At 39.8% G+C, this 26,208-nt stretch overlaps 1 protein-coding gene across 2 annotated transcripts in view; it reads right to left on the reverse strand.

Annotated features, from left to right (window-relative positions):
• Positions 1-226: 226 nt before the first annotated feature.
• Positions 227-26,208, reverse strand: part of KDM5A (lysine demethylase 5A) — a 50,009-nt gene continuing 24,027 nt past the window's right edge. For both annotated transcript variants that reach the window (XM_021535070.2, XM_021535071.3), the window contains 16 exons: positions 25,366-25,485; positions 23,970-24,164; positions 23,695-23,876; positions 23,309-23,433; positions 22,978-23,128; positions 19,971-20,088; positions 16,840-17,195; positions 16,144-16,282; positions 15,043-15,222; positions 13,465-13,626; positions 11,927-12,478; positions 11,023-11,166; positions 8,020-8,179; positions 7,360-7,580; positions 4,839-5,249; positions 227-3,310 (listed from right to left, as the gene is read on the reverse strand). In XM_021535070.2, the coding sequence (XP_021390745.2) occupies positions 3,098-3,310; positions 4,839-5,249; positions 7,360-7,580; positions 8,020-8,179; positions 11,023-11,166; positions 11,927-12,478; positions 13,465-13,626; positions 15,043-15,222; positions 16,144-16,282; positions 16,840-17,195; positions 19,971-20,088; positions 22,978-23,128; positions 23,309-23,433; positions 23,695-23,876; positions 23,970-24,164; positions 25,366-25,485 (3,429 nt within the window). In that variant the 3' untranslated portion in view covers positions 227-3,097. The remainder of the gene's footprint in view (positions 3,311-4,838; positions 5,250-7,359; positions 7,581-8,019; positions 8,180-11,022; positions 11,167-11,926; positions 12,479-13,464; positions 13,627-15,042; positions 15,223-16,143; positions 16,283-16,839; positions 17,196-19,970; positions 20,089-22,977; positions 23,129-23,308; positions 23,434-23,694; positions 23,877-23,969; positions 24,165-25,365; positions 25,486-26,208) is intronic.

Raw genomic sequence — 26,208 nt, forward strand, 5'->3', positions numbered from 1 at the left:
AAGACACGTATCTTTCTAGATACACCAGCTAATATTTTTTGTGTACTGAGATTTTGTCCCCAAAGCATGAGAGAGCTTTCCCACAGCTGTAGCAGACCTGTAAGAACATTTTTATCTTGGCTTTGGCTGGCTTCTCTACATATGCATTTATAAAAATTCAAACCTCTGGATCTGGAGACAACACCACAGCTTGTAGCTTTGGGTTTTTCAACCACTAAACTACAGGTTTTTCCAAAAGTTAACATTTATTCATAAGTTCATACTATCAGCAATCCTTTGATAGGAATTACGCTCTTAAAAAACAAGCTTAAAACAATAAGATGTAAAGCTAATAATGGTCTTCAGTTTATGAACACCTTATCCAAAAGCAGACATGACATCTGTGACCAAAAAAAAGTGTGGCAACCTCCTTCCAATAGTGGAATAGAGGCTCTCCATGTGGCTACATGAAAAACAACTACTAAAAACGTAATTTTTGCATATGATTTGCACATTTCTTTCTGTTGTTTGCTCTTTCGTCTGCTTGTTACAAGCAGAATGATCACAGTTGCATTGTAGAGCTGTTTGTTTCCATCTTGCTGTAACTAGTGCTTGTCAACACTCTGCACCATACCTTCTACACAGAGAAACAGGAACATGCAATGCAGGTTTACTCAAAGACCTCTTTTCCAGTTGATGGTAATTACACACAAGGACTTCATCGCAACAGAGAATGCAGGAATGGTTACGAGGATATGGTCAGTGGCTAACAGGAGATGCTAACCATATTTCCCCTGTTGTGTCACAAATTCTAGGAGTCAAGAAAGAATACAGAACACTGGGATTCTTTAAGAAATCTTGTACTAGTCTACTTCTGGACCGATTAAACATCTGTGACAGATAGTTTTATCCACTCCATATTGGGAAACATTTATGTAGTACCATCAGTTAAAGCTTGAAGGAAAAATAACAACTGTTTAAATCAGTTTACCAAAACTAAATGTACATTGAGAAGAAAAAAAAAGTAATTGGAGGCAAAAAGAGGGTACGTCTATCTAAAGCATAGACTCCTTCATAAATAAGTAAACAAATAATACTCTTAAATTTGCTAGGGTGCCCTTTCAGCCACATGCTTAACCACAGTTTGCTTTTGCTTCTAACATCTCATTAAGTCTTTAAGGAGCAGGAATTAGAAGTCTGTGTCCAATTTGCACTCAAAGCTCCCAAGACTCTGGATCTTCTGTGCTCCATCTTATTTCTTTTCCTTTTGCACACTTCCCTCTTCCCAGGTAGCAGGCACACATAGAAGAAAACAATAAAGTTCTGTCTACCTGAGCTGACTTGGGTTTTTTTGGATGGATAATTCTGCCAAATAAATAGACTTCCAAATATCAGAGAACAAGAGAAGGGACACAGAACAGTCAATACAGCACACCTTCGTTTTTGTCAATATTTCTTTAAATCCCAATCCAGCTCCTAAGTAAGACTGGACACTACTTACAACACTCCTAGAACTGCAGAAGAATGGAAACAATAGGGAGCGAGTGGAGAGGGGGACAAGACAGCCCAGGGGCTGATTTCAGACATTCACATACACAAGGCCAGCATCCACTGGAGTCATTAAGGCCCAGATGCCCCACTAACAGGAACAAACCCAAATACAAAGGTAGCACATGAAATGTATTTACCTATTTAAACACAGGCAGCTGGTCAATCTAGAATGGGGAAGGTAACTGCTAATTCCTTGTACTACAAGGAAGGAATGGAATAAAAAAACCCAAGCCCACGGGCAGGTTTTTGCTTTGTGAACCTCTGTCTGTGCTGCTGGTTAACAGTGGTAAGTATAAAAAAATCAAAGAAAAATAATCTATTTATAGAACAAGTCAGTAGTCTGAGACATTTAGAAAAAAGTAAAAACAAGTCCTTCTTTAAAAATGGATTTACTAAAACAACTGTCACCCAGGATGACCCCAAGCCCTCTGGTCCTCCGGCAAAGCCAGAGGCAACTTCGAACAAGAACTGTTGCTGATTGTACACTGGTACACATCCAGCAAAGCCAGCAGGGAGGGGTTTGCACTGTGAACAGTATCTGCAGACTGCTTGCTGGTATCACAGGAGGCCATGCCTGTAGCCTGGTGATACTGGAAAGTTGTGAGTGAAACTTTTCACAGAAGCATGTGTCAGTGTAACCTCTGAGGTAAGTGGGCTGTCTTCTTTCCTTCCCATCCCTGGGTACAGATCTCAGAAGCTGTGCCCTGGGTGCTGTACCTCCTTGCCAGCTCCATCCTGCACCACACAACTTTAACGTGCAGGAGTGCAGAACTCTAAGCAAAGCCTGGAACAGGAGAGAGCATCCCTGTGGAAAGGGAAGCACTCTGCTCTTCCCAAGTTCTGGTCTAGCTAGACATTATCAATGATTTCTGGCCCTCCTCAGGACAGGAAGATCAGTTGTTTCCCACTGAGGAAAAAAATCTGCCTAGTGGAGTAGTTGGGTTTCTTTTTTGGTAAACAGAACTTTAGCTGATTTTTGCAATTATGAGCTCCTCTGCCCTTTAGCTACAAAAGAGAAATTAAAATAAATTCATCCACGTGCTCCCACCCTTATAGTGTAGTGTTAGCTGCCTGGATATGGAGGCAATTTCATTCTCCCAAGACATTGCTCTACACACTGGATTGGCATGGAGAGGCAAAAGATAACTTCCAAAGTCACCTCCTTAGGGTAACCAGGTAGGTCTAAGAGCTCCAGCGTATGCCCACCAGCTCCAGGCCAGCTCCACTGCCAACATGTACTTCTAACACCCTGAAGTGTCTAACAGCCTTGAGTTTGTTCAGTCCTTGAGAGCAACAGCCACACTCAAAGATGGAAACACAACACTCAAGTCATAAAACACTGGCTGGAGCTCTCATCAGGCAGTGTCTGCATAGATGAGTTGGTGCCTCTGTGCCTTGACGTTCCCACTGCAGGAAGGAAGCCAGCTACAACCAACGGACCAACTCTGCTGCATGTTTGTACATCCTTGGAAGAGAAGCTCAGGAGCTACATCAGCTTCAAAACCCTCTCGCTCTGAAGGGTTCCAGTGGTCCATTGCCCCAACAAGTTCTGGGCATTGAGCAGTTGCTAACTCGTCTCCTTGAGATCTTCCATTGGTAGTTTGTAGCTCAACAAGAAGGGAGGAGGTGAGGCGTGGGCAGGGCTGCTGGGTCCCTGCAGGGGTTTCTTTGCACAGTTTATACAGATGTAATCCTCATTCTCAGCCATCTCTGGAGAGACCCCAACACACACCTGATGGAACCACTCATCACAGCCCCCGTCACACTGTACCCAGTCCACCTGCAAGAGAGCACATCAGCAACACACAGCCTGTTACAAGGAAGGACAGACAGGCACAGTTTCTATGAAGAAAATACCTCCTGTTAAACCTAACAGAGCTACCAGGAATGTAAAAGCTCTGGGGTAAAAGTTAGTGCCCCTACAGAGCTTGTTTAAACAAGCTACTTCAGTTTAATGAAAACTAACTCTTCCAACAAACCTTGCCCCTTTTGCATCCTTACACTGCAACAACACAAGAACACTACTGCTCCTGAGGAAGATGATTCAGCTCTTCTAAGATGAAAGGAGATGTGCTAAAACATTTTAAATGCTCAGGGATGGTTACTTCAGCATCGGTGAGTCTCCAAACACACCCTCTTAGACTACATTATCAAACAGCAGCTTTTGTAAATATAAGTTCTAAGTGCCAGAACATTTAAGCTACAATATAAACTTTGAGCTGAACCTGCTGTAGAACAATTTGGGAAAGACAAAAAATGAGTTAGAATGTAGGAAGGAAAAAAGATGAATGATCTGATTGCTGTAATTCTTTGAATAAAACTACATGTTAATTGGAGTCAGTGGGCAGAAACTCTGATTTTCAGGGTAAGAAACAGATTCTCCATTTTAATAGCATCTACTGGTACAGGTATAAAAATTGTTACTGCTGTAGTTCTGCTTTCCACTTACAAGGGAATGTAAAACTGTATCAGAAAAACAATAGTAGTGGCAAACTATTTAAAATGAAGAAACATTATCATCATATAGATTTTACTTTTGTTTGCAGCCAACTACTCCTGAACAAATTTTTCAAAGTGATAAGTAATGGACATCAACAGCTGCAGCTTCAGTCATTACATTCCTGTATCTGCCATTTTTTGACAAGTATGGCATTCACTTGTTCAAGTACAAAAGTACAGACAAAACATTTTGATGTCATTTTTGATCATCAGTCTGTGTTAAAAGCTGACAATCATGACAGGCAGTACCACAGAGAGAGGCAGTTCAAGTTTCTTTTGTAAAAATCCAATCAGGTCTAAAACAATTGATTATTTAACTCCAACAAGCAAAATGAACCACTGAAGTTTGTAGATCACTTGGCCTGCGACATCACTGTTCACAGAGTGTATGCATGAAATACAGAAAATCTATTTCATTTAGGAACATAACACATCCCACTCCTGCTCAGGAACACAATACGGCTAGGAACATATCTTTCTGAATCTAAGAATTAATAATTTGAATCAGCCAATGCATGTTGCACACAGTCAACAGAAAATTGCACAGCTTGAAGAAGTTAAACTTCCTTCCCAACCAAAACAGAGTACCTTTACCCAGATTCCAATTTTCTATCTTCTCTTTTGAAGTACCTAAGAGAATAAGGAAGTCCTACAATTTAATCTGCTAAATCCATGTACCTACCCAAGTACTACTCAATCATCTCTCATTTCTAACTACACCACTTTGGTTTCTCATGCTGCTCAAATATTACCTGGCACAGGGATTCTGACTTAGCACAGAATTGCCTGTGACAGAAGGGGCAACTCACTTTGTCCTTGCAGGGCCTTTGGCAGTTCTGAGCAGCACACACAGCATTCTCATCATCCGACTCTTCTGCTCCTGACCAGTCGTACTTGGAAGGAATATCCAGAACCTTCTTCTCTCTTTTTTTCTCTGTGCTCTCCTTTGCCAGTTCTACCTTTGCCACAACTGCCTTCTCTCGCTTCTTCTTCCGCTCCTCTTCCTTAGCCAGTTTCTTTGCCAGCTTGTTCAGCTCCTTTGTCTTATCCATAGTGAGTTTTAGCTTCTTCTTCTTGGGTTTTTCCAGTTTTTTCAGCTCTTTAGATTTTTGCTTCATATCTCCAAAGAACTGCTCTGCTCTCTCCAGTTTTCGTTTCCTCTTCCTCTCAGAAGAGTCCCTCCCTCTCATTTTCAGTGGTTTTTCATCCATGCTGTCATCCTTAATAGAAAAAGATACATCTATTACAATTTCCTGCAAACCCAAGATCTGACAAATGGACTTACCTCTACCTTTACCCTGACGTGGCATGAAGAAATCTAGTCAACAACATACTGTTACATATTCTAAACAAATAAAGCACATAACTTTATTTTCATCATACTATAAAAAATTTGTTAAATGTTATCAACTGTGTCAAAGTACAATTAGCTAAAAATACCCAGTGGAAAAAGTAAACTATATCGGCAAGTGTAAGAAGGCAAAGTAAGCAATAATTGCAACTCCCTTTTCACATTGTTTTTTAATAGAAGTTGAGAAGATTAATCATTTGTCAGGTGCTCTTGCTTATTTTTCATCCCAGGTCAGTCTTGCCTGTAATTATTTTCGAGAAAAAGCAACTGCTGTTTTGGAGATTAGGAAAGAGTAACTGGTGAATTCTTAAAATGTATCAGCAACTCAAGCAAGAAGAGGAAGCAACATCCATTATTTGAATGGCTTCCAAACTGGCAGACATTGTAAAAATCCTGGTGTCATCAAGAGCTCTTAAATAACAGATTCAGATCACTAGTGGGACTTAAAACCGGCCAGCTCTGTCCCTGCAGGTAGCATTCACAGTGACAAGTTCCATTTATACCTGAAAGGTTCACTTGTGTAGTCCTTTGTACAAACAGGACTGACTTGATTTCAGTCAATGCAGCTATATACTTTAACCTTAATTATTAATAGATTAACAACATACTATAAACCAGTAAAGAGACTGTTTACTGTGCATTACTTAATATAGCTACTCCACCCAAAACCAAATCCTCTCCAGATTATTTCACAGAAGTCTACTTATTTTGTATGTAAACAGACAGAATATATTCAATTCAAAATGAGCAGCTCTTGTCAAGCAAGTATTCATAAAGGTTAACCAGAAAATGTTGTAACTCACACACACTCTACACTCCTCACCCCACTCCCCTGGAAAAAAGCTTTGCTTAGCTATTAATATAGCAGTCTGGCATATTATTTATAAATTGCTATTTGCTGGCATTCAAACTGCCCTTCTATCAACTCCCTGCCAAAGCCATTACAGTGAAAGAACATTAAGCCTATGTAGTACTCGGGCTGAAAGGTGGTAAAGCAGCAGTACTTGGGAGGCAGGGGCAGTTTTATACTCTACACTTCTAAATGATGCAGTCTGGCAACACTTTAACTCACCCACTGTATGGATGGCATGCAGAAAATGAGACACCAATTACTACATTCACCTAAGCCCCACTGTTAACAGCATACAACCTTCCACCTTGTTTTACTGTACACCACCAAAAAGCCAAGAAAGAACCATCATCTTATGTTCTTCCTGTACAGCTCAGTAACCCAACAAGTCATCATGTAATCCATATAGTCAAACTGACCCCAAACAGCAGCTGATGGATGGTAAAAAATGGGTTCCACGATGACTCTTCATCCCAGAAGCTTGAGTGGAAGCTTCAAAAGTAGCTTCTCTTCTAGCACATATTCCTTGCCCTCGGCATCAATGTAGCAAAGTGATTTTGACTAGACCTCAGAATCAGCAGATAAACCTGCCTGATCTACTGGCAGCTGAACAAAGCAATCAGGACATCTTCATAGTATATCAATTAAAAAATTGCTATGCCTCTGTTATTCTGAGGAAGAATATGAATCATTGTCTGCATTATCAAAACATGTCTTCCCCGGTAACAAAGTTCAGTAACATACAAGTAGTGTATGTGCAACTTTTCATCTTCCTAAATGTTTCTTTTAACTCTTTTGCAGATTAGTTGTTTCCAGGCATAAACAAGAGGAGTGTTTCCTCCTTTAGTCTGCTATCTTCTAAAATAAGGTCTGTATCTTGAACTACTTGAGAAAACTGTTCTATATATGGTTAACAGTGGAGGACAGTGCTACAGCATGAGTGATCAAAAACTGAACTTCTGGATCACTTATTCTGTTGTTTTCTGTAATCTACTACTCTCTCCAGGTAAAATATAAACATGACAAGCAACTGAGCACTCAACTATTCAAGATCATATTTATATAAATCCACTAACACAATGTGGTGGTATTTTTGTCCTACACCAGAGTATTTCTTTGAGTTCCCTACCTCCATGACATGAAGAAACCTCTCCTCAGAGGGCGGATGAGTGGCCTGTAAAATCCGCCAGATGTGCTGAGTTTCATCCAGAGATACCTCCAGTAGATCTCCTACCATCATCAGATCTTCCAGCTGAGCTTTTGCTCCAGGTGACAGCTCCAACACAGGGGGCTCCAAACTGCGAGGTACCAGTGGGCTCTTCCGAGGCTGCTTCCTTGGAGTGCTAGAACCTTTCAGACAGGGGCCAAGACACAGAATCCTTAAATCTAGAAAAGACCTCTAAGATTACCAAGCCTGTGCCAAGCTCACCACTAAACCATGTCCCCAAGTGCCACATCCACATGTCTTTTGAACACTTCCAGGGACAAGATTCCACCACTTCCCCTGGCAGCCTGTTCCAATGCCCGAGCATCCTTTCAGTGAAGAAATTTTTCCTAATATCCAATCTAAACCTCCCCAAGCAAAGCCACATGAAGATAAAAGGAAGAGCTCAAAACCAAAAAAAATTACATATTTTTTACAACACTTTAAGGTGGGAAACAGTAGCCACCAGAAGACATTGGTACAGGTTTATGTATCAAATATCAGGAAACTAATTACAATGTACCTCTGCTGTAGGTACCTCCAGACAACATATCCCTTTATCTCAATGGATACAAAAGCAAATACCTTGAGAGCAGCTTTTGGAAGCAGAGGAATAGGCGTGTTCAGCACAGAAGGAGGGAGCAGTCCACATGTGTGTCACCACCTCCTCTGATTTAATGGGGATTTCCTCATCACAAAACAAATTAGGCTCCAAGCTGCTGGAAGATTTCACACTGGCATTGTCCTGGAAAAGATCCACAGAAAACATGCAACATCCAAATCCAGAAAATACCTACTTCAAAGTAAATTCTACTAAGACTGAGCAGTCTGTTGGTCCTAAAGCCCTTCTCTGAAGCACTCCATCAGAGATACCTAGATCAAAGTTAAAAATTATATTCCTATTTAAATGGTAGATGAATATAGAAATTACAGAGATAGGTCAGTTTATTTACAGCTAGTGCATGAAAAACACTTGACAAGCTTCCTCACTCTGCACCTTAAGTATGGTCTTCAGAAGCTAACATGATGAAAAGAGGTTTTCTCTTAGCCTACATAATTTATTATTTTGCTTGAAAAGTCTGACTGCAAGCCCATGAAGACTTTATCTTCCATAGTCTTCCTTGAAGACTTTATCTTCCATGCCAACTAAATTACAGTGACCAAAGAAAGAAATTATTTAAGATTTTTAGAGGTATGGGAAAAAAAGGGCATTCCAGTACAGTGAGAAATATCAATATAATGACAATCAAATGCTGCCCTGGGATCAGTACTTTTATGGCAGTGCTAGATCAGTTTAAATTAGGACCAAACACTGAAAGAAGAGGGCTGTCATGAATATTTCCATGAACAGAATAATGATGCCACTGGCCTGTGCTCAGCTCAGTGTGTTGAATAAGACACTGAACAGCTCAAGGTATTGGACAAGACACTGGTCATTTCATGACATAAAAAAGGAGTTTAAGAATGGTAATCTCTCTCTCTCTGTGGCCTTCAGTTGTATGTTTAAAAGAAAGTGATACACAAACTAATGATTTCTGTACAGAACTACAAGTGGGAAATTCAAATTTAAATTGCCCAGATGAAAAGGTAAAATAAATATACTCAGAATAAGGAAGGTATTTCTCCCTACACAGTAAAGAGTTTATGTCTTGAACATCTTGTTATGGGTATCTTATTGCGCTACATTAAAGGAAGTTCAGGGCTAACATGTAAATTGATTTTTAAAAAATCATCATTAGCAGCCATAGGCAATACCGGTGCAAAGAAATGAGGAAAAAATACAAGACAAAAAATGAAAACAAATTACAGGTGATTTGACCAGCAAATGTGTCTGCTTGGAACAAACCTTACAAAAAGTCTAGCTACTGCACTCCTAATGAAGATTTACTGGCAAGAATAAGAGACATATAATATAATCAAAGAGATTATATTTTCTTATTTACTTATGTAACAATGGTGCATTTGAGAAGCCAGAGACTGTGGTTTTCAAAATACAGTCTATAGAACCCCTAGGAATTCAGGATTATTTCTACAGGGTCCACAACAAGCAAATTCATATACAATGCATAATGATCTGTATCTTTTTTTAAACACACTGGAACATGCCTATGTATCAGAAACTGAAAAAAAAACCTACCCTTAAAAATCAACAGTATAGAAAAAATTAATTCCTGAGCAACTTTGGATTGACATTTTTTTGTTTTGCGGCTTTTTTTAAATCTTATGTTTCCTAGTTTATACTAGATTGGTTGCCTGAAAATATATCTTCTATTCCAATCATATTAGTTGACCTAACAGAACACATTTCTGGTCTCTATCAGCTTTGCTTGAACAGATTTTTCTATTATGAACATCCAAATCAAAAGGGTTAAAGATGAGATTTTTAAATTATGACAGTAGAATCATTAAACAAATTAAATTATGCTCCTGCAAAACTCTGAGATCCTGGCCAGCATATGCCATCTTTCTTGACATATGTTTTATCATAGCCTCAGAAAATGCCACATCCTTCAGAAATGCCTTATTAAGACCCTTGATGCAAAAATCAGTTTTGGGAATTACTTCTATATGTAAAACTAAATTAATTAAAAGCTGTAACACCCAACAGCAATGCATTCATGCTGGCTTTCACAGGGGACTGTAAGACAAGTCTGTGTATTTGCATCAGGCTGCTGAGAAACAAAACACTTAAAAATAGGAGATTACAGCACATCAAACCCGGAGAATGTGCTGCCCCTCTATAAATTAGAATGTCTGCCTTAAAAGAATTTAAATGTCTTTTAAGATAGCATCTTTAAAGGCAGAGATGACACTATCACTAAAAAGAAAACACTGCTCTAGAAGAAACTGTGGCATTGGCTTTGTCTCTACATATTTCAAAAGCACATTTCAAACCTTGAAAACACATGGTTTTCTCCACAACTGCCTTTTCTCATGGGAGTTCTTCTCTAGATAAAATACTTCAGAAATTTAACTGCAGTTACAATTTATATACTGAATCCAGACACAAATCTTACAACATGATCCAGACATCTTGTCTCAAAAAATTCCACACTCCAAAATGGAGCACATGTACTTCCTTTATACAAGGGCTGAATGAAGAGAAAGGCACGGAAACATGAACAAAGCTCTGGCATCAGGAAGCTTCTCACATAGCATGCAGTTTTTGAAGGCTAATCTTTTTACTGTAGCAAAAACTTTCCAAGAGCTCTTAATATAGATACTTATATTTATGACTCATGGTATCTCTGAATGGGGCATAAAGACAATGCTCATCCTCCAAGGTGTTATGAACACAAATCCCTTTGTAAGTGCATCTTTTTCCTCAGCATTAAAAGGTACCCTTTGAAATTAAAAAAGTGGAAAGGACTTTGGAAATTTGGCATAAAAACATTAGAATGGGGACACTCAGATAAAAATCATTAAGTACCTCTTCTGCCACAGGCACTATATATATATGTATATTCTGCCACAGGGCAGATATACATAGCTTAACATACAAGAAATATTCTGAAAAAAAAAAAGGATTAATAAAAGACAGGTGTTCTGTATTTATTCCATGCAAACAAACCACTATGGATTACTTACCTTTATGTCATAGCCATATGTCTCCCTGATGTCTTCATCAGAGTCTGTCTCTTCATCATCATAATCCAAAGTCTGCCGTGGGGATGAAGACACACTCCCTATCACTCTGTTAAAGGCTGACTGCTGAAAACTTGTCAAGTGTCCCTAAAAAAATGGTACATGGAAATTGAACAATAAAATTTCCATGAAAAATCTGTAAAACCTAAAGAGCTATTAACAAAGAAAACAGTGGATCTTTTCGCCTGAGGTTAACTGCCTGGACATCACAAAAGAGACCAGTTACAGCAAGATGTGAAATAAGACAGGGAAATATCCAAATAAAAGGTTTTGTTAGATTCCGATTACCTGTTTTTTAATAATAGTGACTGGAAAGATCTAGATACTGTTCTTCAGTGCTATAAATTACAATTTCTTCACCACAACATGACCTGACCTCATTTGCAAGATTAAGAGGTCAGCTAGTGTTTGACTACATTCCTTGCTGAAATTTACTAATGAAACACCAAATGCCTTTGAATGACAATCTGTGAGAAGTTATAAAAAATACCGAGAGGCTGGATTCTGTAAAGAAGAAAGTGGAATTTGGACTCCAAAGTGGCAACTGTTTCACACATTTGAGGCCTGCACCCAGCTGTTACAACTGACCTGATGTTTCTGACAAGCACCTTGTTGCTGGTGACAGTGAGTACAGAGCAACAGATCTGTTTCTCGGAGCAGCAATGTACAAAACAGAAACCAGCCAAAACCTGCGGAGCACTTAATTAAGTAAGAAGTTTTACCACGTGTAGTCCTCAACTTTTCACTGCCCTCCCCTCTCCCCCGATGCTTCTCCAAGAAAAACGAGGCATTTTGACACAGTAAATTAAGGCAAGCAGAGGGAACAGCAAGATCTTCCCATCCCTACCTGTAGGTCAGGGTTAGCTGCTGCCTTCTGTAGCTCTGCGCTGATGATTTTCTCAGTCTTCTCCCGAGCTGCCTGCTCCACCATTCGCTGGCTGAGCACGGAGAGCTTGGCCAAAGCAGAGGACAGCTCATCAGTGGCCAGGGCCTGCCGTGCTCGGTCCTGCCAGCTCATGGCTCGCTCTGTCAAGCACTGCAGGGCCTCTCCCTCGGGCAGCCGCACCGGCAGCTTCTGCAGGGACACCAGCAGGGACAGGATGGTCTCCAGCCGCGGCCGGCGGGAGCGCATGCACAGGGGACACAGGAACTTCACTTCTTTGGCCTGCCAGCTGGAGCCCTTCTTCTGAGAGCTTGTTTTGGGCAGGGGCACGCAGCCACTGTGAAACCAGTCCTTGCACAGCTCACACTGCAGCATGAACCCACTGGCTGTCTTGCGGCAGATACAGAACTTGACTTCTTCGATTCGGTCCACCATGGTCATCTTGGCCAAGTTGGCTGCCCTGAGAGCATGCATGGCTTCAATTTCCTTCTGTTCCCGCTCCTTGAATACAGCCACCTGCCCAGCACAGACAAAAACATGTCATGACCTTCACAGCTAAGAGAGATTTAATTTTATTAACAACACAGGAAAAGGAAAAAAAAAAAAAACAGCCAACCCAAACAGATTAGGAAATCTAAACCTAGCCCAAACTTTAGGAACTACATGATCTAATTAAAACTTTATCTAAGATACCGCCTCCTAAGTTGCTCATTATTCCCTAGAGTCTTTCTGGTAGAGATGATATGCAAACTTTAGATAACCTTCTCAATATCTACAAAGTTTCTGAAGTTCATAATTAATTCTGTTGTAAGGCCACCAGAAGAACAGGCTTTGACTCCAGAGAAGTAGTCAGAATCTGTGGAGCTGAGCATTGCTTCAGAAGCATCTGAGTGACCACGTATCTCCTGAATCAACTTGCACTTCCTTAATGTCTCCATTCAAGTAACTATAACCAAGCATACTACAGTAAAACAGATTGTGTATAAGCCATATTAATGACCCTGCATATATTTTCTTTGCTACCAGGGAAAGGGCAGCCAGATGTCAGCAAATTATTCTGATAAGCAACATGAGTATCCTCCAAAAAGAGGAACCAAATAACACATTCCCTCCAGCCCAGTGTCCGTGACCAAGCATTTGCAGGCTGACCACAAAATTGACCTAACTAAATATATGTTGGTCCTGGTTAAGGCAGAGCTGCACCTCATTATTTCCACACAATTTCAATAAATGTCAATATTAGATTAGCTGCCATAGATAGCAACCCAAGAGCATTTAAGTCTTACACATACCAAATGGTATTAAATACCAGCAGTTACACTCTGAACTGTGCTTCCCTTTGCTTTCACTGCAATTAAAGTTGAATAACAATGTGTCAAACACATATTATGAGGTATCTCTTTCAGTGAAATTCATTTATCAGTTCTTCCCTAGAATTTCTACAGATTAGAGATGACTTAAGCCCACACAAGCAGGAGACACCACCTTTCACTGCTTCTTACCACAGCTGCAGCATCCCTGGCCTCCTCCAGCCCATCCTCCAGTTCACTGAGGGATTCCAAGTCAAGATCTTTCTCCTTTTCCTTCTCCATCAACTCCTTCGCCCTCTTCCGCCTGTTCTTACTGCTCCCATAAACACCAATATCAGTCCGCGGGCTCAGAACCTGCAAGCACCAAGGAAACTCATCCCGTCAGAGCCAAGGACTTCCCATCAACGAATGACAACATTGTCACCAGGGAACAAGAACTACTCAGCCATCTAACCCTTTGATACCTGTCAACCGATGATAGGAAAAAGAGAATAAACAGATAAGGATAGAAGTATCTTAAAGTTATGGTACTGGAATGTAATCAGCAACCAGTGACACAGCCAGTCAAACTGAAAGTCACCATGTTTTCTGATTAAATTACAAAATTTATTCAGATTACACTATAATACATATAGCTAACCAAAATACTACATGCAGTTAGGCATCAATACTTCAACATTCCAATCCGGGCCTCTATAAATCAAGTCTTAGAAATTATTTCATATTTATATCAGCAACTTGGTGCCTGAAAAAACCCTAAAAGTATGCTATAAGCCTTTCAATATCAATATGAGAGGCTGAAAAGCACTTTTAAGGACAAGAACAAAGCTTTAAGTCATCATGACTAGTTGGAATGCATACTTAAATATAAAATCTAGCAAATTAAGTTCAATATAGGAAAGCTCAAATTTCTACCATTAGGAAAATGCAAAACCAGAATATATTAATTAACTAGTTAAGCAGAAGAATATAGAGAAAAAACTGTATCTAGAATGTATCACAAAGTGAACAAAAATTAGTGTGATGCAGTTGCAACAGGGAAAATCCCACTGGAAAACATTAAACATCAGTACCCTCTTTTGAGACACAAGATGCAACTACTGCACTTCACACAGCACTAGGGCAAGTCAGAGAGTGAGTGGGGATTTGTCTGGATTTGGACATCTCAATAAAAGTGAAGACAAACCTCTGAGAATTAACAACATAAGAGAATGAAAAATGCAGCCTCCAAGAATGCAGTTGAACTGGAACTGTTTTCCTTACAAAAGGGAAGTCTGTCAAATAGATATGATAGATTTTCAAATACATGATTGATTTCTATTAGAACAAGAACAGTCACTACATTCACTGAAGTGAAATAAACAATAGCTGACTAATTTTTTTCTTATAGTAGAACAGTTTATAAAATATTTAATCTGTTTTCTTAGCATTTAAACAGTGAGGCAAGTGAAAGTATTTATCAATTTGAGACAGGTCTGTGTCTATTTCAGGCCTACATTTCTTCAATGACAAAAAAAATACTTTACTTTCTCCCCTTCTTTCACAAGTAAGAGATGAGGTTGTCTATACATACAACAGAACTAACCAAACAGATTTGCTGCCTTTTTCATTCTTTTCACCCAAGAAGAGCTGAAATTATATTCTATTCTGAAAAGGAACTGTAATCCTGTGTAACTGAGCCAGCTCTTCCCTCCAGACAACTGAGGGCTATCATTACCAATTTCTGACAGAGAAGTGTGCTCTTCCAACAGGGAAGTATGTGCTGCTCACCTGTAGCAGACTGTAGCTGGAATTCTTCTTGAGGAAGGTCCTTCCTGTGCGCTCCCTCCAGGCACGAGCTGCAGCCACCTGGGACTCCAGCTGGGGCAGGGCATCCAGGCGCACTGGGATGGGGCGGCCTTTGGCAGACAAGCTCTCCAGCTGCTCCAGGTATGCATAGTTGCTCCCATTCTGGGGGAAAGCAAATTTTTCTAAGCCAGTAATTCTACCATTATATCAGCTGCCAGTCTAATTTTAAGCCATACGCTACTTTGTCACTGTCTCAAACAGTTCCATAGGAAAGGAAAGGAGGGCAGTGTTTCAATCTACTGTTATTTTAAACAATTCTCTCATACAGCTTTTATTTTAGCAGTAATTTTGATATGGCCAGCTGGCTTAGGGAGTAAGACCACATTCCATTTTCAGACAGTTATCTAAATGATGTCTGTTTAACAGCAAGAGTTGTGTAAGGGTTGATGTGAAATCTATTGGGATTCTCACTTCAACTCCCAACAATACCTGGTATAAGATAAGCAGTTCTAATTCAGCAATCAGCACCCACAAATATCACAGAAATCAGGACCAAGTTATGTGGGTAGACTAGTAGGAGGGGAGGTTACTGAACTAATTAATCTCCTTCATAATTAGTTCAGGTTACTGAACTAATTCACCTCTTTCAGAAAATTCTGGCCACCACTGCCATTAAACCTTGCAACATTATAGAGAGAAAATAAAAATACGAATTTCCATTAAAAAAAAATTCCACAGGCAGATCCAAAACTGAAAACCTGAGAGCACCCTCTGCTGCAGCTAAATATTTTCAGTGACAGAATGCTGAACACTTCCAAAACCAACTACCATATTATAATGAATTTACTAGCTTTTATACCTGCTTTGAAATAGATAAAAGGAAGGGAAATAGAAATCGGATAGCCAATGGGGAAACAAATGCACAAGAAGAAAATCAAATACACGAGCTCTGATAAGCACATTTAAGAGCAATAGCAAGGCTTCTCTTCAGGCCACTTTTGTGAGGAGAGATGCTAGGAATAAAGGACACATCCAAATAAAAGAGTGCAAGCAGAAGATTCTAGTCCCTGCTGTAATCCTTACCTGAATGGCCTCCACTTTGGCTGTCCAGTCTCTAGCTCGCTGCAGGGCTTCTTTCAGTGCCAGCACATTGGGCAGGTAAGCAGGGATGTTCTTTGCCTCATTCACGATGCTCTCCAGAGCCATCATACTTTGGCGTGGTCTAGAGTAAGAAAAACCCAATTCCAGCCTTCTCTCATAATACCAGTCATCTAAAGCCATAAATTTCACAGGCTGGTGATGCAACTTCACCACTACTCTGCAGTGTAGGATACCATGGCTCTATGCTTGGAGGATGCTACTGGCTACCAAATAACAGGAGGTGAGAAGGCTGATGGGCTTGGCACAATCAAGCTCAGAAGGGCACAACATCACAATTTCTTAACACCAAGAAAGCTGTCTCTTTTGTTGGTAGCATAGTCAGAGTTCTTTATGGAGAGGGATGAATAGCAAAGACAGCAGCAACATGCACAGCCTCAGCCCCCTGCCACTGTGCAACATGACAGGGAATCAACACTTCTGCAATTCATCAATCTCAAATCCAGCTCTAGAGCAATCTAACTGCTGGGACGTTAGGGAAATAAAAAAACAAAAAAAAAAAACAAAATAAGAAAGGCAACTACAGCTTCAAGGGCCCAACTTCTCACCTCACATCTCAAAAGAGAAAGAGAAACACGAAAGTGTGTGACCTCCAAGAACATTTTGTAAAGGAGCACTCACCTGGCCTGCAGGCAGACCTTGGCCTTCTCCTCCCACCTCTCTGAGACTGTGAGCAGCTCCTGCAGCTCAGCCATGGCTTTTTCTACAGCATGATGTGGTGCCAAGCCCACACCAGAGTCAATCAGCTTCTTCATCACATCCAGGGTGACTCTCTGGGGATCCAAGAGGGTGGACCTCACCTCATCCAGCCACCGTGCCTGCTGCAGTTCTTGCTTCAGCCTTGGCAGTTCAGGAAGTTCAACATAAAGGCCAGAGCCCATGTCTATCAACTCCTGCAGCTTGGAAGAGTCTGGGATCTCATCAATCATAGCTTCTTGAGCACGCTCATGAAACTCTTCCACATCATCGAGCAGATTCTGAAGTAACATACAGTACAAATCAATTAGGAAAAAACACCCACAGAATCCAAAATAAAATCCAACTGAGAGATCAGTCAGCTGTGAATCTGTATTTGATCATCAAATCATCAGTCTGAGCTTCTACACACAACGCCAGCTAGCTGTCACAAGCCATCAAGTCTGACAGAAATTAAGTAACAGACCATCTAAACTTTGATGGCCTAATGTTTCATACCTTGGGCATATTAATTGCATCAAACTCTGAACCTAAAATAGTACAACTGCAAATGACAACAGCTCCCAACAAAACAGAATATTCAGCGCTGTCCAGTCAATGTGAGTTTTAAAAGAGGGGGAAGAAGAGGGACTTCAGCAAACAGGTCATCATTTCAATTGTGTAAGGGGCATTACAGAAATGACAGCAACACAAAGCAGAAAAAAATATGCTGAGGACAAATAGCAAACCAGAGATTTATGAGAACACGAATACCACAGGTCCTGAAAATAACAATGGTGAAGCTTGAAAGTAATATTCCCTAAAGCAGGACTACCACTTATAAGCATCAGGGCTTTATTGCACTAAAGAAAGAAATGAAAACGTAAAACCCTCATATTAAAGGAGACAATTTCACAGAAATCCAACTGCACTGCCACAGTTGTCCTCATCTTCATGTTTTGGCACTGCAATGAAAAAAAATCAAAGACAGCAAACAGACAGGAAAGAATCTCAGCAGGAGACTTGTTCAAGGACATTCAACCAGCATACTCAATGGATTCACCCCCAAGTCTCTTACAAGAAAACAGGCATTTCTGCCAGCAAGCCGATGGCACAACAAGGAGCAAACCCTGCATTTCCTAACCCTTAGCTCACTGCCTTTTTTGGCTGATGCTGCTTTTCATGACTGCCTGAAAATTGGAAGGAATTCAAAAGAAAGAACAAGATCTACATTATAAAGATTTTGATTTAGGGAACATATTCTGAATGCTTCATAGTGGCAACAGTAAATTATTACAGTTTAGTAATTACAATGCCTTTTGTGTTAGAAAATATTCATCATCCAACATGACAATTATTTTGCTATTCATTATGATGGATAATTGCATTCAAATGCCATGCTAAAAGCTAGCAAGTGCTTAGGCATAAATGATCATTATCTGACTTCCATCAGAAACAAAAAGACTACAGTTCGTAATCAGTAAAATGATAATATTTATTTATTGACTAATGATTATGCTGAGGCTTCAAGAGCATGCACATGCATAGGCAGAGTACTTGAACTAGAACCAGATTTGTTCCTAATGCTGAGGGGTGGGGAAGATGGACTAGCTGTGAGAAGGTATTAGACAAAAATACAAACTAAAACTGTTAAGAGTTAATTATATGTCTGCAGCCCTCTCATCTATGTCTTAATTATGTCTTAAAGCAAGTTTTAAATACATTAAAAACAAAAATACCCTTCTGAGAACAATCTTACATGTCTACCTAATAGATGATGATAAAATTTCATTAATAAATATTAGTACGTATTTTTACTAATACTAATAGTATGTGCAATTAGATACTAATGTCTGTGTAAAGAATAAAACCATCCTATCATATGAGGATGAGAAAGCACTTTCCACTTTATTAGATGCCAGTAAACTGGTTAAAGAACACCTTTGAAGGACAAAGACAGCAACAACAATGCTGGCAAACCTGCATACTAGAGCCCTATAATTTTCTGAAGGAAATTGTTTTAGAAAATAAATGCTAATACTATGTAAATAATAAGAAATTCCAATACAAAGTCTCTCTTATCAACACTGAACTATCATGGAACTATATAAAATTCATGAATGAAGGACATAAATGCTAACAAACACTTATGGAAAAGGGGCCTTCTTAAAAAGAAACAACTTATTTTTAAACTGTATGTTTGGCTATGTAGCAGCAGCTGCATCTATGCTAATGTACAGGATTTTAGGCCCTCTATCTAGTACTAAGCACACGTAAAACTGTACAAGCAGAGCATGCAGGTTAATATGTGATTAACATATATCTCAGGAAGCATTTCTCTAGGCAAAAAAAATCTTTATTAAGGATGTTTCTTAAAGAGTTTTCTACAAGTTGGTTAGTAGGTAAACTGCTGTTAAGTATTTCATCACCAGTGACAGAGAAACAAATTAAGACTACTGCTGAAAACAACTTGCTATGATGCAGAGTGCCAGAATGACAAATGGTAATAGCAGCCAGGGGAATCAGTATGATCTGGATTACTTATTAGTCTAGATTCATTCAGAGACAGGTGCAAAGATATATATGAAGGGCAAGAAATGCAGGCCATGCATACAGATTAAGAAGGCTGTAGCCTGGAAAGCAAGACTGAGATGTATTTATGGAATAACTGACAATGTGGCACTGCTTTCCTGCTACCCTGAAAAAGCACACCAGTGTAACCCTCAGAGGTTTCTACAAAAGCATATAAAGCATATAAAGGAGAGGATTTAACCAGAACCTTAAACTCTACAGAGAGCATTAATGATGATGGAATAAGAGTAACTGGCTGAGAGATTTAGAACTGGGCTGTCTGGACAATGGCAGGGGAAAGGAATCTTTTATCTTTGTTTAGCTGCACCACCACATCTGACAATGCCTGTTGTACCAGGCACCAGGAAAAAGTGCACATATGTTTTACATCAGAAGCTTTTCATCCTCTACACCACGCAAAATTACCTGTTTAAAAAAACATACTACCACAAGACCGGAACAAACTAAAAGGCACAGCATTATCAGAGGAGCAAATGCAATCTTACCTTTACTTGTCGGGCCTGGCTGATAACACATGGCAAGCTGAACAGCTGGTGCACAAATGCTTTAAGCTCCTCCATAGTCAGCTTGGTCCGTGTCCTTCCACTGTCCTGGCTCACTCTGCTGTACAAATGAGCATAATTAAATATTAGGTGAGAGATAAGATGATGATCCTTGGATTTATTCACAGTGACAGAAAATTATCATGATTACTGAGAAGTTACCAAAAGCATTTAATCACCTAAGAACTCAAAAAGAAATATGTAACTCAAACTGAACAAGCATTCCAAAATCCTGAAAACAAAATCTAATACAATTCCCCTAAGCACCTTCAAGATCATTTACCCTACCCTTCAGAGGCATAATTGTCTATGTGAATTTCAAATGGAGTTTGTTACAAATAGAAGAATACAGCCCCATAAAGTCTGCTTTAGGCAGCTCAGGAATTGTCCGCCCTGCCAGGCACTGACAAGAAGCCTGAGATATACAACAGCAACAAGCCCTGAACACAAGTCTTATTATCAAGTGCTTTCTCTCTTGTAGCTGGAGAACTGCTGAAACTGACCTTGCAACAGAGGACTGATATTCAGTGGGACAAGTTCTGCAAAGAACTTAATATTCTATTAAATATCACTCAAAGCAAGTGTAACAAGCCCATGGAATGGAGACCTAAAAGTGACACACTGCAAAAATACTTGTACAGATCACTGGCAGGCACAATTTCCCAAGTACAACAGATTTCAAATACTGAAGAGCTATTCCCTGCTAACGAATCTACATTTTAATTCTACATAAATAGTAAAGAAAAAAATTCTATCTTATGCTACGGACTTACATAAAGTTGTAAACACAAAATTTAGATTAATGATCAAATATAATTACACACCAGCTAAACTTCAGATGGGGAATAAAGAATCCTGCAGACTTTGATTTGCTCCAACAGACAGTGATGAGAAGCAGTGGCTGCAGCAGACCTGCTGTGCCCCCAAAAGCCCCCTCAAAAAGTGAGGGCAAAGGGGTAGAGGGCTCCAAGGGACAAAACTGAGTGAGGGGACACTCAGCAGTGTCACAGTGGCATTCTGGCCTTAGTCCAACCACAGACTGCCACAGCATGAGGCTGCACAAAAAGGCACAATTATCCCTGCCTATGGAAACTCACAACTTCAGGAGAAGGTAAAGATCTAGGATTAGAATATTGGACAGAACTTCACAGCTACACATTATCCATTTTTGGGGTTTATTCAAAAAGAGATGGATAAGGCACAGATTTTCTTCTGCTACATTTGACCATGAGCTTACTGCTGCATTGATGCCTGCCAAATTGCTCTGTTTGAGAACTTGTTTTTAATTTGATTTTTTAATAACCTTATCTTTTCTGTAAATGTGTTCCTTCTCCAGGTGTTAAGCATGTTACAAAAACATAAATAAACATAAATGTTACAGAAGCAGCTGAACATGACCTTTATAATTACACTGCCTAGCTATGTTCAAAGAAGTTTCAAGATCTTCTTCTAACCTTAATTTTGTAAAATATTTTTAGTTAGCATACAACAGCCCTCAAATGTATATACAAGTCCTTTTTTGCCTCATAAAATTATTTTATCTTTAGATCAGACATGACACTGAAAGTTGCCAAATCCTTCTACCCTCTTGTCTTTCTTGGGGAGCTTTGGAAACCCACCAAATAACTAACTGAACAGTTATCTTCTTACATATATTTAATGAGAGATATACGTATCTCAGCAACTGCAGGACTGTTGAGAGAGGGCTGTCATACTCCAACAGCAGGAGGAAGAGGAAGATGCAGCACCAGACCAGGAACACCTGGGAGCTATCAATATAATTATACTTCACTAGAACAAGGCAATGCAACCCCTATCATGCTGTTTCCCTCACCTGGATCAGAGTTCTACATGAGTAATACTTCTGTGGCAGTAGGGTTCTACAAGCAATAAAAAACAATCAGGAGAGCCTTCTTTGGCCTCCAAATACAGAAAAAATGCTTCTTTGTTGTCTAACAGTTTTCCAGCTAGAACAGATTGTTACACTTGGATCGGTGGTGCAACTAACATTTTAGTGTTTAAATTCAAGCAATTATGATACATGTATTATGTTCTCTGTAGCAAAGTTGGGCATTATAATTAACAAGGTACTGACTTTTTACTCTCCCAGAATGTCTTAAGTAATGCATAGAAACCACACAGGCAAGAAATACAACCAACTAAAAACCCAATCTTATCTTCAACAGAGGAACTGCAAGCTACATAATTTACTGTACAACTGCTGCCACAAGAATTACAGTCACCTCATTGAGCTATTTTCTATGGGACTTATTCAGTGCACAACACATACAGGATAGAAGGAAGAACATGCTCCTGAAAGTTCATGAGAACAGAACAAGGAACACATCCATCAGCCTGCTGAAGCAGGGCCTGAAGACAGAGTAATACTGAAGCAGCCACAGGCAAGGCAGGCAACACAGAGAACCAAGGGAGTTATACTGCCCCAAGTCAATGAGGCAGGCCATTACTTTTCAGCCACACATCACTGCCTCCCACGGTCCTTCCCAAAAAGTACCAGATTGGCTCAAACTATGGAGGGTTTTTGCTCTCTGTGCTGCTGTGCTCCCTCAGACCCTTTCGTCACAAACACCCACAGTCAAAACATACTTTCATTACATTTCTACCTCCAGCTGTTTCTCCCTACAACTCTTCCACACATTCAGCAAAATACGTCATCAGCAATCAAACACAACTTCTCTAAAGGATTTCACATTTCAGTACACAAGTAAGATGAAAGCAGAATGTTTATAATATTCCAACTAAGTCCACCTTCGGGCCCTTTGTGTCACTGTATCTGCCTCCACCCCTCTACCTCTCAATGGGTCACAGCGCTAAGGAAAGGAAACACTGAAAGAAGCTTTTACACAGCAAGACCTCACAGTTTTTAATTCTTCCAAGTCCAATGAAATAACAGAGGCAGATGGAAAGTACTGAAAACTGCCTGCCCTACCTGTGTTTTTGCTTTTTGCTCAGAAGCAGCTGTGCTACTGAAGCACAGGTCTCTGCTTCTTTCACAGCATCTCGGAGCCTGCGGAAAAGATCATTCTCCGGGTATTTCCTGTCTTCAGCATCCTCCAACATTACTCGCAGTTCAATCACATCTGTAATAAGAGCACATAAATAAATTTGTATGCAAAAAAGAGAGAGATTTTAGATTGCTTCAACGACCTTCAATCAAGGTTCCAACAGCATAGCTCAATTTGAAATGCACAATGCTAGTAAGAGCACAGAACACATGTAGGAGTTTCAGGACATCCTATTCAGAATGACAGAAGTCTGACCTTTCTTGTGGTTGAGATTGGCAGACAGCGCCTCTGTAACTCTACTGACCCAAGTGTCATAAGACTGCGCTCTAACTTTCACTCCATACAACAAAGAAGGAAGGTCTTCTAGTGGATAGCGGTACCTGAAGGTATGGGAAAAAAAGACAGAAGTATTAATGCCCACTTGAAAGTCAGGATATTGATAGTACTGAGTTTTTCCAGCTACAGCAAGGCCAGAAAAACAGAACATGTACAACACCTATTTGCCTAGGAACCAAGAAAGAAGGAGGATAAAAATACTCCCTAAATGAAGGAGGAAAAAAGTGGCCAAATGTATTTGGCCACTGGGCTACAGCAAACTATTAGACATGGAAGAAAAGTAGTGACAAAAAAAACCTGTGTACCTTAGACACTTCTTCTGCATGGGACAGGGACATAAATCAGAAGGATGGTATAAGCACACCAGACGCTCAGGATTACAGGAACATGTAAGAGCTGACAAGAAGCATGTGGTTCTGCAAGCTGTGCACTGACGTTCATCATCTGGAACCAGCTCAAACACCTCTTCTTCAGACATCAACACTCCCTGACAAGAAGAATTAGCCACTTGCTCAAAAATTCTAATGCAAGCAGGGGGAGAGGGAAGCAGGAAGTTCTTTTGCAAGCATTTATTACTCACCATCTGTACAACGGACTCCCTCAGCCGTGTCTCTTCCTCTATCAATAGAGTCATCTCCTTGCAGACCATGGCAGCCAGCCCGACATCCAGGCACTCTGGATCTGCAGCCATCTTGAAGATCAGCTCTTCGTGGGAGAAAACACAATGACGTCCCAGCCTTCGGTAGTGACTCACACACTGACGTCCAATGGGGAGCTGCAGAAACCACATCATCACATTCAGGGAAAAAAAATCATCTCTCAGCTCCCATTTTCCTACCTTCGACAAAAACCAGGAAGAGACAGACTAAGAGTTATATTTGATGGGACAGAGAAAATTGTAACAACCATAAATCATGTCACAGATGAGGACAAAATCGTAACAACCTTAAATCATGTCACAGATGATGCTGGGGAGGGGCATCTTTCATAATCTTATGCACCTAACAGAGACAAAAGTTTAAGAGTTGTCCTAAGCTTTTTTTACTTCCAGTGGCAAGAAATTGGCACCAAAGAGAAGTCATCTGGTCTATGCTAAGGTGAATACATTCCCCTCTGGATATTACTATGCTTGGACATAGACATTCAACCTGAAGATTTCGACAGTTAAACAAAACTGGTATCACTCATTTTGTGCCTTTTAAAGCAAAAAGATGCTAAATGAATTTGCTGTACATATTTCTGGTTACATTTTATGTAAGCAAAGGAAATTTCACATGGCTGGTGCAAGTTAAACAGTTTTTCACAGAGGCTGCACTCATATTACATCATGAGTGCTGGAGGGAAAAAAAAGAGCCCTGACACACTGCCAGTCCTGCAGACAATTTTTCTGATAAAAGAATAAAAGTCTCTGAAAAAGAGCTACAATTTCCATTTGTAGTTTAAAAAACAAAGCTGGAGACAGACAAACTAGAGATGAGATCATAACTTCCAACTGTAAACCCTGGACAGTAACAGAACACTCGTTTGACAATTTCCCAAACAATCCACATGAGCTGTGTGGTACAGCTATTAGAACAGCACTAATATGATTAAAAGGCACTGTGAGCTGGCACAAAGAAGGAGCAAACACTGCTATAAGCCTATCTCAAACATTCAAATGACAAAAGTACTTCAAGACAGACCTGTATCAAATTCAGAAAGTGGCATCACAGAAATAGTAGCTAAAGGTACTGTGAGATGCCACTTTTTGGTTAACCAGTGGAAGGACTAAAAAGGAAGAACACATGTCCAAAGTTTCAGTCTGAAGTTGCCTAAAATTAGAATTTGTGTAATGAAACTTCCCTCAGTTTCTAACTGCTGTCCCAAGAACTATAAACATAAAATACACTATTTAACTGAAAAGAGTGCTCAGGTAATTAAGTTACTAACACACCACTTGCAGAAGTCACATATCAAATATATACGAAAGAACAGACCCAGTCAGCAGTGCAGAAGTTCACAGCTTCAGCAAAGTTATATCCCTGGTTAAATCCAGAGTGATAGGCACGAGGAAAGGTCACAACAAACTCGCCAGCACACTGATTTGTCCTGAAAACCTAAAAAAGGGAGGATAAAGGAAAGAAATAATACATAACATGCAACAGCTTAAGACACAAAAGTACAAGAGGTCTGAGCACCATTTTCTGCACCCATAGATCACCACAGGCAACACAGCTATCCCAATAGTGGTAAGGATTGTTTTTGCCTTCTTAACATCAATACTCAATTTAAAAGAACTGAATATATAAGCCAACAGTTGAAAATTGTCTTTATGAATCCCAAAAGGGATGTTTCTCTATCATCATTTAATCCATTGTACCACAAAGTGCAAAAGCTTCTGGAAAAAAGTTTATGGTTTGCTTTGTTGGGGTACTTGCCAAGGAAGCAATTTATCCTAAGACAAAAGCAAATGATAGTGACTGCTGCTTAGAGGTCTGCAGTCAATTATGTTTGGTCAAAAAAGCATTTTGTAATGCTGAGAATTCTACTGAATGTACAACAAGTATTTTACTGTCAAAAGCTTTTAAAGCCATTTCAGACAAACTTGCTCTTACACAAGGGAGGGGATTTTTGTATTAAAAATTAACTGTAATACACAGCATATGCTTGTTCTGGAAGGTATTTTATGTAGGAAGCTTGGCACACTCACATCTGTTATGAGATAATTTAAATTTCCTGGTTAATCTAGGGAAGAGTCTAGAAAACAGCTTTAAAAAACACCCTATAAGTAATGAATATGCAAATGCCTACCGTAACAATTCTTCAGAGTTATGCCAAAC

This window comes from Lonchura striata, chromosome 5 (assembly GCF_046129695.1).
Source record: "Lonchura striata isolate bLonStr1 chromosome 5, bLonStr1.mat, whole genome shotgun sequence".
Taxonomy (NCBI): domain Eukaryota; kingdom Metazoa; phylum Chordata; class Aves; order Passeriformes; family Estrildidae; genus Lonchura; species Lonchura striata.